At 52.0% G+C, this 16,731-nt stretch overlaps 1 protein-coding gene across 6 annotated transcripts in view; it reads left to right on the top strand.

The window, feature by feature from the left end:
- SPTAN1 (spectrin alpha, non-erythrocytic 1) overlaps positions 1-16,731 on the top strand; it is a 724,155-nt gene that overhangs the window by 61,744 nt on the left and 645,680 nt on the right. For all 6 annotated transcript variants that reach the window (XM_085614072.1, XM_085614071.1, XM_085614070.1 and 3 more), the window contains exons 2-3: positions 4,847-5,086; positions 6,443-6,568. In XM_085614072.1, the coding sequence (XP_085470198.1) occupies positions 4,850-5,086; positions 6,443-6,568 (363 nt within the window). In that variant the 5' untranslated portion in view covers positions 4,847-4,849. The remainder of the gene's footprint in view (positions 1-4,846; positions 5,087-6,442; positions 6,569-16,731) is intronic.

Below are 16,731 nucleotides of genomic sequence, written 5' to 3'. Positions count from 1 at the left end.
AATTGAAGATGAGTAGTTGATAACATGTCTGACGCAGCTTGGGGCGTCCAATGTCTCCGCTGTATCAGTGATCAAGGGCAATACTTGTCGAACAAGGGGACCGAATGAGTAGTCTGTATAAATTATAGGACAGCCGTGAAGTAGCGAGGTGTCCGTAGTCCAAGTCAAAAGGGAGGACTTTGAATAATATTCCCGTAATGACTATAATACTTTTCCAGGAAACGAACGAGTGAAGCATCTGATCCTCGCGGCTGGATCGGATGCTTCACTCGTTCGTTTCCTGAAAAAGTATTATAGTCATTACGGGAATATTATTCAAAGTCCTCCCTTTTGACTTGGACTACGGACACCTCGCTACTTCACGGCTGTCCTATAATTTATACAGACTACTCATTCGGTCCCCTTGTTCGACAAGTATTGCCCTTGATCACTGATACAGCGGAGACCTTGGACGCCCCAAGCTGCGTCCGACATGTTATCAACTACTCATCTTCAATTCGAGTTTTGAATACTATTAGTCCCCAGATAATTGTCCTGAAGAGACCCCGTACCCAGAGTGGGTTGAAACGTCGTCGACACCAACAAAGGGATAGCAAAAAAGATTCGTTACACTCTTACATGCCTCTCATTGTTTTTTAAAGACCTCTTTAACACCAAGTTCACTTTGTAGGCTATGATCATCTCACTGGGTTCTATTTTCACTTTTTTCACCATCTTTCCTTTGTGCCTGAAAAATACAAAATGTCTGTGATACAATTGTGAATTGTGTAATAATTTGCATTTACTTCGGTTTAAGTAAATGAGTCCTCCAGGCTAACTAAGTACGTTTTCTTTGGCTTCTTTGATTAAATCAATTGGGAGTATAATTTCTACTCCATATTGTAAATGGTTTATTTTGAATAAGTTCCTTGTGGACATTTTTCTTACTTCGCTGTGTCTTGAGGTCTGCCCTCGCAAGTCGCCTGCGACTTGTCCTTCACATACACTGGCCCCTCGCACACAGACCCCACACACTGCCCCCCTCTCACACAGACCCCACACACTGCCCCCCTCTCACACAGACCACACACACTGCCCCCTCCTCACACAGACCACACACACTGCCCCCTCTCACACAGACCACACACACTGCCCCCCTCTCACGCAGACCACACACACTGCCCCCTCTCACACATACCACACATACTGCCCCACTCTGCACCCCCTCACACTCTGCACCCCCTCACACTCTGCACCCCCTCACACTCTGCACCCCCTCACACATTACCCACTTACACTACTTTAGGTCACACACACTGCACCCTTACACCCCGCACACACACCCAGCCCGCACCCTTACACACTCACACTTTGCCCTCATACAATGCCCTCTTACACACTGCCCCCTATTTTTACGATGTCAGTAGGTGCATTTTCACTTTTTTTTAAAAGTCACAAACGTTACAGGAACAAAACGTTTCCAAAACGCATTTTAAGCATTTTTTTGTTTGTTTTCGGGCAATATTTGTCGGTGCTATGTATTTGGTGCGAAAGTTAAAACTATTGGAATTGTAAATGACAAAGCTATTAATTTAGCTATTTTCAAAACCAACACATAAATACAAAATTTGGCATTTACAATACCAATAGCTCAAACTTTCCTAATGCGATACCTATTGCATTGCAAATGCTTGTTAGTAGTGGATCTGTAGCACCACACCGTGCTTTAGTAGTGGATCTGTGGCAGTGGTACCACACGGTGCTTTGGCAGTGGTACCACACCGTGCTTTAGTAGTGGATCTGTGGCAGTAGTACCACACTGCTTTTTAGTAGCGGATCTGTAGCACCACACCGTGCTTTAATTAGTAGTGGATCTGTGGCAATGGTACCACACTGTGCTTTAGTTATGGATCTTTGGTAGTACCACACCGTGCTTTAGTAGTGGATCTGTGGCAGTGGTACCACACCGTGCTTTAGTAGTGTATCTGTGGCACCGCATTGTGCTTTAGTAGTGGATCTGTGGTACCAAAGCGTGCTTTAGTAGTGGATCTGTGGCAGTGGTACCACACCGTGCTTTAGTAGTGTATCTGTGGCACCGCATTGTGCTTTAGTAGTGGATCTGTGGTACCAAAGCGTGCTTTAGTATTGTATCTGTGGCAGTGGTACCACACCGTGCTTTAGTGTAGTGGATCCGTTGCTGTGGTACCGCACTGTGCTTTTATTGTAGTGTATCTGTTGCTGTGGTACCGCACCATGCTTTAGTAGTGGATCTGTTGCTGTGGTACCGCACCGTGCTTTAGCGTAGTGGATCTGTTGCAGTGGTACCACACTGCTTTTTAGTAGCGGATCTGTAGCACCACACCGTGCTTTAATTAGTAGTGGATCTGTGGCAATGGTACCACACTGTGCTTTAGTTATGGATCTTTGGTAGTACCACACCGTGCTTTAGTAGTGGATCTGTGGCAGTGGTACCACACCGTGCTTTAGTAGTGTATCTGTGGCACCGCATTGTGCTTTAGTAGTGGATCTGTGGTACCAAAGCGTGCTTTAGTAGTGGATCTGTGGCAGTGGTACCACACCGTGCTTTAGTAGTGTATCTGTGGCACCGCATTGTGCTTTAGTAGTGGATCTGTGGTACCAAAGCGTGCTTTAGTATTGTATCTGTGGCAGTGGTACCACACCGTGCTTTAGTGTAGTGGATCCGTTGCTGTGGTACCGCACTGTGCTTTTATTGTAGTGTATCTGTTGCTGTGGTACCGCACCATGCTTTAGTAGTGGATCTGTTGCTGTGGTACCGCACCGTGCTTTAGCGTAGTGGATCTGTTGCAGTGGTACCACACCGTGCTTTAGTGGTGGATCTGTGGCAGTGGTACTGCACCGTGCTTTAGTGTAGTGGATCTATTGCAGTGGTACCACACCGTGCTTTAGTGCTGGATCTGTGGCAGTGGTACCACACCCTGCTTTAGTAGTGGATCTGTGGCACCACACCGTGCCTCAGTAGTGTATGGCAGTGGTACCGCACCATGCTTTAGTGTAGTGTATCTATTAGTGGTGCCGCACACCGTGCTTTTGTAGTGGGCAGTGGTGCCGTACCGTGCTTCTGTAGTGTATCTGTGACTGACTGTTCCTAAGAGCACCACCCATACATATCACACACTACTGCTGAATGGGCCGTGGCGCTTTTCCTACACTTGTTATCTGTGAAACGCTTGTATTTTTCACAATCCCTGTGACTCCAGTGATGTAACATTGATGCTGTCCCAGCACCTCTGGGTGTGAGTGAACCGGTTGGTTTAGGGTGCAGCCGCGCTTTGAATGTGTTATTAGACAGTAACGCCCGGTGTTTCAGCGAAGGTTGTGGTGACTCAGAGCATGTCTGCTGCCTGCACAAGATGTACCACCTCTTTCTGTTGTGGCTCTAGGCCCCCGGCTTCTCTGTCCCCACAGCCCTCTGTCCCTAATTTACAGGTCACCACAGACCTCTGACCCTAAAGGCCTCGAGTCCTCCCTCTCACTGAAGCCCTCTGTCACTAGTCTACCGGTCACCACGCATCTCTGGCCCTACAGGCCACGAGTCCTTCTCACCGCAGCCCTTTGTCCATAGTCTACCGGTCACCACAGGCCTCGAGTCCTCCCTCTTAAGGCAGCCCTCTGTCCCTATTCTACCAGTTGCTAAAGACCTCTGACCCTACAGGCCTCGAGTCCCCTCCTCTCACTGCAGCCCTCTGTCACTAGTCTACCGATCACCACAGACCTCTGACCCTACAGGCCGAGTCCTCCCTCTCACTGCAGCCCTCTGTCCCTAGTTTACTGGTCACCATAGACCTCTGACCCGGCCAGATCTGTCCTCCCTCACTGCAGCCCTCTGTCTGCACAGCCACCAAGGTCTCCTTGTCCCCACAGCCCTCAGTCCCTAGTCTACCAGTTACCACAGATTTCTGACCCTACAGGCCCCGAGTCGTCCTTCTCATCGCAGCCCTCTGTCCCTAATCTACAGGTCACCACAGACCTCTGACCCTACAGGCCCGAGTCCTCCCTGTCACCGCAGCCCTCTGTCCCTAGTCTACCAGTCACCACAGACCTCTGACCCTACAGGCCCAAGTCCTCTCTCCCACCCTAGCCCTCTGTCCCTAGTCTACTGGTCACCACAGACCTCTGACCCTACAGGCCCGAATCCTCCCTCTCACCGCAGCCCTCTGTCCCTAGTCTACCAGTTACCACAAACCTCTGACCCTACAGGCCCCGAGTCTGCCCTCTCACCGCAGCCCTCTGTCCCAGGTCTACCAGTCACCACAGACCTCTGACCCTACAGGCCCAAGTCCTCTCTCCCACCCTAGCCCTCTGTCCCTAGTCTACTGGTCACCACAGACCTCTGACCCTACAGGCCCGAATCCTCCCTCTCACCGCAGCCCTCTGTCCCTAGTCTTACCAGTTACCACAGACCTCTGACCCTACAGGCCCCGAGTCCTCCCTCTCACCCTAGCCCTCTGTCCTTAGTCCACCTACCACCACAGTCCTCGGTCCCCACAGCACATAATGCCGCCCAGTACCAGAGCCCTCTGTCCCTAGTCTACCGGTCACCACAGACCTCTGACCCTACAGGCCGGAGTCCTTCCTTTCACTGCAGTCTTCTGCCCCCACAGCACATAAAGCCTCTATATCTCCGGAGCCCTAGGGCCACCAGGCCTCCCTGTCACTAGAGCCCTCGAGTCCCTGAGACCACCTTTACTTGCATGCCCCCCAGCCCGCAAGTCCACGTGTCCCATGGACCCCCCTACCTTGCCCACAGCCCAAACAAGAAAGCGACTCGTACTCCCTCAGCACAGGGCTTATTCATGGAGGTCAAAGGGTTTTCTCTGTTTTCCAGAAAATGGATTCGAGTGGTGTGAAGGTGCTGGAGACAGCCGAGGACATCCAAGACCGGCGCCAGCAGGTCCTGGACCGCTACCTGCGCTTCAAGGAGCTATCCACTCTCAGGCGGCAGAAGCTTGAAGACTCTTATCGCTTCCAGTTCTTCCAGCGAGATGCAGACGAGCTGGAGAAATGGATTCAGGAGAAGCTGCAGATCGCATCTGATGAGAGCTACAAGGACCCCACCAACCTGCAGGTGAGAGCCGCTCCCCCCCCAGACCCCACCGACCTGCAGGTGAGAGCCGCTCCCCCCCCCCCCAGACCCCACCGACCTGCAGGTGAGAGCCACTCCCCCCAGACCCTACCGACCTGCGGCTTGAGGGCCCCTCCCCTGAGACCCTACCAACCTGCTCCTCCTCTGACCCCCACCAACCTGCAGGTGCGGACCCCTCACCAAAGACCCCAACATCCTGCAGGTGAGGGGACTGCGCCTCATACCCCACTAACCTGCAGGTTCAGGGCACCTCTCCTCAGCCCTCAGAAATGCAGACCTCACCAATCAACAGCTGAGGGCCCCTCCCCTCTACCGCCCTCCCCCTAGTAGGTGAGTGCACTCTCTCAGACCAATCCACTTGCAGGTGAGGGCCTCTCCACTCAGTCCCCCCAACCTGTAGGTCAGGGCACTGCTTCTCAGACCCCACCTACCTGCTGGTGAGAGGTTACCTGTCCACAGCCCTCAAATAGACACTACCACGCTGCAGATGAGGGCAGGCATCGGATCTCCACACCCATCTCATCACTTATGCCATGATGAATTCTGGACCTCCCAACCTTGACCTCGCCTCAGCCCCCACGAAATACAGACCACTCCAACCTTCCGGTGAGTGCACCTCTCCTCAGCCTTCAAGAATACAGAACACCCCCTCCCCCCAACATTCAGGAGAGGCATGCAGCAGATTGCTACACCCCTCTCAACCCTAGAACTATAGACTCCCACCCCCCCACCAACCTGCAAGTGAGGGCAATCAGAGGGTACCACATCCCTCTCTTCCCTCCCCATAACACCATAGACCCCACCAGCGGCCATGTGAGGTCAGGCTGCAGACCACCCCACACCCCTCTCGCCTTTCCCTTAGCCCCCTAGAATTGCAGAACACACCAACCTGCAGGTGATAGGCAGCACATTTTCACCTGCTAACCTCCCCCCACCTATTCAAACTATAAACACCTCATGAACATGCTGGTGAGACTCCCGAGACCCTCTGTCTCCGCACAAATTGGACTCCACCAACCTATACCTGACTAACCGCTAAGTTCGACCTGAGTAACCAGTAGGTGAGGATTGAACAATATGAACCCCCTACCACCATAAGCCCCTCCACCCTTGCCCCAACCTGCAGGCGAGGTAAGTTGGGTGAACATCGGTCAGGGCAGTAGCCTTCCTCCCACACAGACTTGGTGTACCTATCCTGAGTGGTGCCTCCCCTATGTTGCTGGAGTGCAGGGCAGAGGTCATTTAATGCGTCATTGCAGAGGATTTGATAGAGTTGCGGGGGTTCTTCAGTTGCAGCTAAGAAAAGAGCATGCTGATAACTCTTCTTGCCACATTCAGGGGAAGTTGCAGAAGCACCAGGCCTTCGAGGCAGAGGTTCAGGCCAACGCTGGAGCTATCGTGAAGCTGGACGAGACCGGGAACCTCATGATGTCAGAGGGCCACTTTGCATCTGAAACTATCCGGGTGAGTTTTGCTCTCCTGAACGAAGTAGTTTGCTTCTTTATTGGCCTGGAGTGGCCAGCGCTCCTGCGAAGCATTATTAGCTGCTGCTTAGTATGTGTAGCGCCTCCCCTTGATGGTGTACCGAGGAGCTCTAGATGTTGTAGGGTTGCAGTGATGCGATGGGTGGTAACTTTATGGTATCTGAAGTATTTCGAGAAAGGACTGGAAAAAAGTTGTGGTAGTAGATGTAATATTACAGAACGTTTATTCACATCTAAGTGCCTCAGGCACCATAACTTCTCTCCCACAGCTCACCTCTTTTCACCTTGAAATATGCACCCCACAACATCATTCTTGTTCACTTTATGCATCTGAGCCGGAGATACCTAAACCCACTCAGGAGCTCCAGAACATGAGCACTACCCATCATGGAGGGTGCGAAAGAGGGCCTTCATTGTTGAATGGCAGAACCACTGAGCATCTCTTGTGTTCAAAAAGGGGAGAGGCCTGGAGGTTAAAGTCCACCATGGGCATGCAGGCTGCCCAGACAGTGTCATCTCCTCGTGCTGCTTGGACATGTACAGCACGATAACCGTGACGCTGCCTGCATGGCCCCCTGTGCCGTGGGCTTGGTGTCATGCTTTGGCCACCTGTGCCCCGGGCTTGTGACACTCCTATGGTCCCCTGTGCCCCAAGCTCGTGGTGCCACCTGGCTTGTGTCCCCAGGAGCGAGGCACTGCCTGCCCCCGGGTGGCCTGAGCTCCTGGTTGCTTCTCTGTCCCCAGATCGTTGTGCTGCCTGCCCAGGTGCCCCTGGGTCATGAGACTGTTCCAAGCTGTGAGCCGGGTCTGTTCATGTGCCCCAGAGTCATGACTGTTCCAAGCTGTGAGTAGGGTCTGTCCATGTGCCCCTGAGTCGTAAGACTAGTCCAAGCAGCGAGCAGGTTCTTTTTGTTTGTGCCCCAGAGTCATGAGACTGTTCCAAGCTTCAAACAGGGTCTGTTCATGTGCCCCAGAGTCATGACTGTTCCATGCTGCAAACAGGGTCTGTCCATGTGCCCCTAAATCATGAGACTAGTCCAAGCTGCTTGTAGGGTCTGTCCATGTGCCACAGTCCTGAGACTGTTCCAAGCGGCGAGCAGGGTCTGTCCATGTGCCCCTGAGTCCTGAGACTAGTGCAAGCTGCGAGCAGGGTCTGTCCATGTGCCCCAGAGTCATGAGACTAGTCCAAGCTGCGAGCAGGGTGTGTCCATGTGCCCCAGAGTCATGCGACTGTTCTATGCTGCAAGCAGGGTCTGTCCACATGCCCTTGAGTCATGAGACTAGTGCAAGCTGTGAGCAGGGTCTGTCCATGTGGCCTTGAGTCATGAGACTAGTCCAATCTGCGAGCAGGGTCTGTCCATGTGCCCCAAGCTTCATGCCGTGTTCATTTACCTACATTGACTCCGGTTTCTAAGTGCTTCGTGCTGCTTGTCCCAAAGCTACACACAGGACTTCAGATGGTGGCATGAAGTGACCCTGGAGAACAGCAGAAGCCTTTTCTCCTTCTCACTCCTCAGGGGAGGGAGGGTTAAATTCTGTAAGAAGCTTTCCTGCTCCTCACCACCAATACACTCAGAGCGTCCTGCTTGGTCTACCACCCTCTGCTGTTGCCTGGGATCTGGGTTTGACGGATGCTCCTCACACACTTCTTCTCCTGCCCACATGTTATGGGTTGACAGTACGCCTACTCCCCACCAGGGCACTCTAGATAGATGCAGCTCCTCCCTTCACTTGCCTCATATCCACATCTGTCCAGGGTTCTTGTTCACCACACCATTCCTCATAGGTGCTGGGCATGGATCTGCCCTACCTACCCTAGCATGTAAAATTCAGGTTGGTGCTCTGCCAAGCTGCCATCGCTCGTTGCTGCCACCCGGCCGCTCATTCATGTTGGCTCCACCCGCTGTTACTCAGTGTTTCATGTTTGAAGTGCTGGGTTTTGCCCCTTTTTCCTGGAAGGGAGTATTGGCAGTGTTTTCCTGTTGTGTGACAACACCCTCCCCCTTTAATGAATGGGCTTTCTGTGTGTGCAGTGCTTGATTCCCTTCATCTAAGGGGTGACTGTGTGTGCAGTGCTTGTTTCCCCTTATCTAATGGGTTTGCAGTGTATGCAGTGCTTGGTTCCATTTATCTAAGGGGGTGACGTGTATGCAGTGCTTAGTTCCCTTTATCTAAGGGCCTTGCAGTGTATGCAGTGCTTGGTTCCCTTTAAGGGGTTTGCAGTGTATGCAGTGCTTGGGTCCCTTTATCTAAGGGGGTGACGGTGTATGCAGTGCTTGGTTCCCTTTAACTAAGGGGCTTGCAGTGTATGCAGTGCTTGGTTCCCTTTATCTAAGAGGGTTGCAGTGTATGCAGTGCTTGGTTCCCTTTATCTAAGGGGGTGACTGTGTATGCAGTGCTTGGTTCCCTTTATCTAAGAGGGTTGCAGTGTATGCCTTGCTTGGTTCCCTTTATCTAGGGGGCTTGCAGTGTATATGCAGTGCTTGGTTCCCTTTAACTAAGGGGCTTACAGCGTATGCAGTGCTTGGTTCCCTTTATCTAAGAGGGTTGCAGTGTATGCAGTGCTTGGTTCCCTTTATCTAAGAGGGTTGCAGTGTATTCAGTGCTTGGTTCCCTTTATCTAAGGGGCTTGCAGTGTATATGCAGTGCTTGGTTCCCTTTAAGTTAGAGGCATGTGGGCTGCTAAATTCATATCTGTGCATAGATCGCTGCCTAGTGTTGGGTCCGGATGATTGCACATTGTTGTCCTGGAAGAGTCTTCGAAGTATCCTGAGATGGGTGATTCCTCCCCTGGACCACAGTGCGCATGGGCATCCTCTCCATCCCCAGATTGTTTTTTTCCGCCATTGGGTTTGGATGCAACTATCTTAGCTCAACTTCGGAATACTTAGTTTTAGGCCAAAAGGCCTATAGTTTTCGTCGGTACAGTTACCGTTCGGTGTCGACTACTAGTTCTAGTGCTCCACACCCTCTTCCAACTTTCGGACCGAATTGGTCCAAACTTCGACGCTCGATCGACGATGGAATCGAGGACTCCGTTCAAGAGGTGTCCGTTTTGCCACGCCAAGTACCCTCATATCGACGTCCACACAGTCTGTAATAAATGTCTCTCGCCGGATCACGACGAATCGAAATGCATGGCCTGCGCGCGGTTCCGATCCAAGAAAACTCTACGGAACCGACGGGCAGCGAGGCTCGAGGCGCAGCAGGCAGCGCCCGCACCCACCAATATATTCAGCACCGAGGACGAGGACGCCGAGAGCGTGGAAGAAATAGTCTCTAGCCCCGCTTCGGAGCATGGTTCCCAATCGGACGACGATGACGAAGTGCTCTTTCGACGTGAAGAAGCCGTCGACGAGGTAGGGGACTTCGACGAAGCCTATGGGGCCGAAGAAGACAGCTCTCCCGAGGAGCTAGGCCAATCCGTCGAAACGGAGGCCGAAACTGTACATCGTCGTCAGGCTCCGGTCGAGGGATCGCCTTCGGGCCTTACCCAAGACCTAATACATGGTTCCTCGGCCCCGCCTTCCGGCCCGGCATCGAACACTATGCACGAGCCACTATTACCAAAGACGACCGGGTTGTTAAACCCAAACACATCCATCGCTCCAGTCCCTTCAAAATCGAAAGTGAAACTGGTGGTGGTCGGATCAAAGGTGTCGAGACAGTCCACTGCCCCGGCGCCGAAAAAAGTCGTCGGCTCCGAACGCGTACAGAGAGACTTCGACGCCGAGCTCACCGCAGCAAACGCGGTCGACGCACAGAAGAAGCGTGCCCTCGGGCACCACAAGGCACCGACACCTTCGCGCCGACACCAAAGCCCGTAACCTCCGCAGTCAAGATGGCCGCCTCGGCTACGTCGACGCCTAAAGCACCAATCCCGAATAAGTCCTCGACTACGTCGACTATCGATGCATCCCTTCAGACCAGTGACCCCCTTCCGACAAAAAAGTCGGGGTCGGCCTCGACGCCTACTACCAAGATGCCCACCAAACCACCATCTCAGTTTGCTGTACAGCAGGTCTCTGCATCGCATCCGTGACCGGGTAGCCCTCCACTCTACCTCTGGTCCCGACACTACCTCACCCTGTAGAGTGCACTCGGAGCCCACCAACATTACATTTGGGCTGCCACCGACATCGGCACCGAAACTATTTCAGATTCGGACACGTGTCCTACACACACAGTCCACCACCACTGGCCTAACAGAACAAGATACTTCGAGGCCACAATTTATCGACGCCGACACTGGCAGGTTAATGCTCCACAAGCGCAAAATAACGCCAGTCGGGGAAGAGGTGCCATACAAAATTCCTCTTAAACGCAAGCTACCGGCGGAGCAGGAACCAGTGCTACAAGAACACTTCCATCCCCTCCAACTAGATCCGCAGTCCTTTTCTCCTACCCCTTCTGAATCGGACCCGATGCAGGAATATGGTGGGGACGATACCATCTACCCCGGGGACGCAGATCCCGATGAACCACAAGACCCTGATCAGGCATGGGATGACCCCACAGACCAAAGTATCGCGCCACATACTCAGGATGCGCAACTCTACAACATTAAAACATCTCCTACAGAGGACACGGCCGCATTTAATGCTCTTATCGAACGGGCTGCTGCTCATCATGGGGTGGAGCTACATTCTGACGCCATTGAGGAGGACTTCCTGCTTGACACTTTCGCATCTTCAGAAAGGACTGTCAAGACTCTGCCCATGCTTAAAGGGGTTCTGAAACCTGCCAAAGACATTTTCAAGGACACCACAAGAGCCCGAGTGTTAAACCCCAGGATTGAAAAGAAATCTAAGCCTGCACCTGGTGACCCTAAATACATTAGGGGTCAGTTGCCATTAGACTCTATGGTGGTTGCCAACGCTCGCAAAAGAGCCCACTCACAGACAACTGGTGATGCTCCTCCCCCAGACAAAGAGTCAAAGGTCCTTGAAACATCGGGCAATCGTATTGCAGCGCAAGCGGCGAATATCCTGCGCATTGCCAATACACAGGCACTCCTGGCACGTTATGACAGGTCACATTATGACACGCTGGAGTCACTGCTCCAACATCTACCAGAGGAGTATAAAGAGTCAGCGGAACTCCTCATTAGAGAAGGACAACTCCTCACTAATGCATCCATAAAATGCGCCCTAGACGCAGCTGACACAGCGGCCAGGGCAATAAACACAAGTGTCATGCTGCGACGCCACGCCTGGTTACGCATCTCAGGCTTCAAACCCGAGATCCAAAACAATATCCTGAACTTACCGGTTAACACAGAATTTTTATTTGGCCCAGACGTTGACACTACCCTAGAGAAAATAAAAAAAGACACACACTGCCAAATCTATGGGGGCGCTACAAACGCAACAATTCCGTAGTGGCTCCTTTCGTCGCACTGGAAATAGGGGAACGTCAAGGGGTCAGGGGTCACAACAACAGTATTCTAAAGGTGGCACACAAACCACCTACGACAAAAACAGGGGTGGATATCGTGGATCCAGCACCAAGGGCAGGGGACGTGGATATGGCAACACCAGGTCCTCCCCAAAGAACAAACCGTGACGCCCTCTCCCTACCCCCGACCACTTAACACCTGTCGGGGGACGACTCCAGCTGTTCCTGTCCGCATGGAAGAACATCACCACGGACAGGTGGGTCAGGGACATCATTCAACATGGGTACTGTCTGGAACTAACTTTCACTCCACCCAACATACCACCAAAGCACCGTCCTATGTCAGCCGAACACTTAGATTTACTCCAGCAAGAAGTGCTTGCTATGCTCGCAAAAGGGGCCATAGAAGTAGTGCCCATCGCCCAGCAGGGCACAGGGGTGTACTCTCTGTACTTCTTGATCCCAAAAAAGGACGGCTTGCTCAGACCTATCCTAGACCTGCGACCCCTAAACCTATATATACTATCGGAGCATTTCCATATGCTCACCCTCCAACAGGTTCTCCCACTACTCAGTCAGGGGGATTTCCTAGCTACGCTAGACCTGAAGGATGCATACTTCCACATACCAATACACCCTTCACACAGGAAATACCTCAGATTCACTATTCAAGGGAATCACTATCAGTTCAAAGTTCTCCCCTTCGGAGTAACAACAGCACCCAGGGTCTTTACCAAGTGCCTGGCGACAGTGGCCGCGCATCTGCGAAGACAAAATATTCACGTCTTCCCTTATTTGGACGACTGGCTAGTTCAGGCCAAGTCAGCACAACAATGTGCCACCCACATGTCCCACACCATTCACCTTCTTCACGATCTGGGATTCTCACTAAATTACCCAAAATCAAGTCTCCAACCTGCGCATGTACAACAGTACTTAGGCGCGACAATCAACACTCTGGCTGCCACAGCTCAGCCAACTTTAGTGAGAATCAACAGCATGCAACTGCTGATCTCAAAATTCCAACCTCAACACTCCCTTCCGGCGCGAGTGTTCATGCAGTTGATAGGCATGATGGCCTCCTGCATTTTCATAGTCCCACACGCGAGACTACATATGCGCCCGCTTCAGGAGTGCTTAGCACGTCAATGGAATCAGGCTCACGGGCAACTAAAAGACCTAGTGTTGGTGAGCGGTCGGGCATACAACTCTGCATTGGTGGAATCCACAAAACCTTTGCAAGGGCCGACCGTTCCAAGAGCCTGTTCCACAAATAATACTGACAGCGGACGCGTCTCTCCAGGGATGGGGAGCTCATGTACTCAATTACACAGTGCAGGGACTATGGACTACACAACAAAAGAAGATGCACATCAACCTTCTGGAACTGATGGCAATCTTCCTGGCAATGAAAGCATTCAAAGTACACCTGTGCAACAAGGTCTTGTTGATCTGGACGGACAACATGACTGCCATGTACTACATACAGAAGCAGGGAGGAACACACTCTCCACAGTTGTCTCATCTGGCTCAGAGCATGTGGAAGTGGGCCATTCAGAGGAACATATTCCTCATGGCGGAACACCTCCCAGGCAAGGACAACCAGATGGCGGATCTGCTCAGCAGACACAACCACCAGATGCACGAGTGGGAGTTACACCCATCAGTACTCACACCGTACTTCCAGCAGTGGGGTCATCCAGAGATAGACCTATTCGCCACAAGGGAAAACGCAAAATGCCAAAGCTTTGCCGCCAGGTTCCCACATCCACAGTCGCAGGGCAATGCGATATGGATGAACTGGTCCGGCAGATTTGCGTACGCTTTTCCCCCAGCGCCGTTGATACCGCTAGTGGCCCGCAAACTGCGACAGCACTCACTGACACTCATCCTGGTTGCTCCAACATGGGCACGCCAGCCATGGTACACCACCTTTCTGGAACTTTCCGTGGTGCCGCATCAAAGGCTGCGGATCAAACCCGCGCTTTTGACGCAGAACCATGGAGAAATTCAGCACCCAGATCCGCAACAGCTGTACCTGGCAATCTGGCTCCTGAAGTCCTAGAGTTTGGCTACCTAAACCTGCCACCTGACTGTATGGAGATCATTAAGGAAGCTAGGAGACCCACTACCAGAGCTTGCTATGCAGCCAAATGGAAGAGGTTTGTCATTTATTGCAACAACAATGACATTAACCCGCTAGACGCATCTATTCAGAACATAATCTGCTATCTATTACACCTATACCGATGCAATCTGGCATACACCTCAATACGTGTCCATTTAACCGCAATAGCAGCCTATCTCCAAAACAGGCAGCACCTCTCTTTATTCAGAGTGCCTGCCATCAAAGCTTTCTTGGAAGGACTTAAACTGGTGATTCCCCCAAGGCACCCCCCAGCACCGGTGTGGAACCTCAACTTGGTCCTCACCAGACTACTGGGTCCACCCTTTGAACCTCTCCATTCATGTGAGATTCAATTCCTCACCTGGAAAGTGGCTTTCCTGGTTGCCATCACTTCCTTAAGGAGAGTTAGTGAACTCCAGGCACTAACCATTCAGGAGCCATTTATACAAGTTCACGCAAACCGGGTCGTACTACGTACCAACCCCAAATTCATGCCTAAAGTAATATCGCAGTTCCACATGAACCAAACCATTGAACTGCCTGTTTTCTTTCAAAACCCACAAAATGTCGCTGAGAGGATGCTCCACACACTAGATGTAAAGAGGGCCCTCATGTACTATGTTGACAGAACTAAAAACTTTAGGAAGACTAAACAACTCTTCGTTGTCTTCTCTCCACAACACAAGGGCAACGCCATCTCCAAAGCAGGTCTAGCCAGATGGATCGTTAAATGTATCCAAATTTGCTATCAAAAGGCTAAACGTACATTAACGATTCCCCCACGAGCCCACTCAACACGTAAGTTAGGGGTGTCCATGGCTTTCCTGGGAAACATTCCTTTACACGAAATTTGTAGAGCAGCCACATGGTCCACTATACATACATTTACCAAACACTATTGTGTACACTCAAAACAGCAGGCAGCTGTAGGACAGGCTGTTCTCAAAACTCTTTTTCAGACTGCTGCAGCTGGCACGGGTAGCCGCCGCTAAGGGAGGTACTGCTGTGTATTCTATGCACAGATATGAATTCAGCAGCCCACATGCCTCGAACTGAATATGCTACTTACCAGTATGCATCTGTTCTTGGCATGTAGGGCTGCTGACATTCATATCGCCCACCCTCCTCCCCGGCGCCTGTAGCAGCTGCAGCTCTCAGAATTAGTGTATAGCATGGTCATCACTTCCTGTATCTACTCCATCACTGCCACAATGGCGAAAAACAATCTGGGGATGGAGAGGATGCCCATGCGCACTGTGGTCCAGGGGAGGAGTCGCCCATCTCAGGATACTTCGAAGACTCTTCCAGGACAACAATGTGCAATCATCCGGACCCAACACTAGGCGGCGATCTATGCACAGATATGAATGTCAGCAGCCCTACATGCCAAGAACAGATGCATACTGGTAAGTAGCCTATTCACTAAGGGGCTTGCAGCGTATGCAGTGCTTGATTCCCTTTATCTAAGGAGGTGTCAGTGTATGCAGTGCTTGGTTCCCTTTATCCAAGGGGGTTGCAGTGTATGGAGTGCTTGATTCCCTTTAATGGGTTTGCAGTGTGTATGCTGTACTGACAAATGCCACCTCACTTTTGAAGGTGCTTTCGGTTTACTGTGCTGTGCTTTTTCCCTACCTCATGTAAGGTCTGCAGTATTTGCAGTGCTGTAATGTTGCACGCCCCGATATGATTTGCAGTATGTGCAGAGCTGGGTTGTTCCCCAGCTCTCCTGCAGGATCATTGCATTTTCACTTTACTGTTCTGCGATTGAATGTCTGCTTCCTTCTGAAGGGGTTTTCAGTGCACAGCGCACTGAAGGGGTTCGCAGTGCAGAGGGAGTCTGCAATGTATAGAGTGCAGTGGTGTGTTTGTTCCTTGTGAAGGGATTTGCAGTGTAGTGGGGTGGTGGTCTTCGTCTGGATAAGCTTGCAGTGTGCACAGTTTTTTTGCTTTTCAGAGGCTGTAATTTCTTCAGAGTATGTTATAACCTGTGTCTGGTTTAGTCCTTCACGCCGTACAGGACCGCACAACGCCCCAAAGTAACTGCTGTTCAAGTGGGGTCCCACATCCGAGTAGGTGAAGCAGTGTTTGGGATGTGACCCTTTCTGCTGTCCTCTCTACCCTTACCTTGTGTGATAACAAAACCACTGCTGCTGCGGTCTGTCCTTCCTTCGGTCCCCTGGGATCTGTTCTATCTGCCATTCACGCTGCTGCGGTCTGTCCTTCCTTCAGGCCCTCCTGGGTCTGGTCTATCTCTGTTCTCCTCTGCTACCATCCCTTCTTCCCTAGTAGCCATCCTCGTGACTCCACTGGTTCCCTGACACCTGCCCGTGTCCCTCTGCTGTCCTGATACCCACCCTCACGCCTCCACTGGTTCCCTGATACCTGGCCATGCCCCTCTGCTGCCCCGATACCCCCTCTCATGCTTCCACTGGTTCCCTGACACCTGCCCGTGCCCCTCTGCTGCCCCGATACCCACTCTCACGCTTCCACTGGTTCCCTGACACCTGACACCTGCCCGTGCCCCTCTGCTGCCCCGATACCCACCCTCACGCTTCCACTGGTTCCCTGACAGCCGCCCGTGCCCCTCTGCTGCCCCGATACCCACCCTCACGCCTCCA

The sequence above is a fragment of the Triturus cristatus genome, chromosome 1_2 (genome assembly GCF_964204655.1).
Source record: "Triturus cristatus chromosome 1_2, aTriCri1.1, whole genome shotgun sequence".
Classification (NCBI taxonomy): Eukaryota; Metazoa; Chordata; class Amphibia; order Caudata; family Salamandridae; genus Triturus; species Triturus cristatus.
The sequence above is the reverse complement of the archived record's forward strand: the minus strand, read 5'-3'. Positions and strand labels throughout refer to the sequence as shown.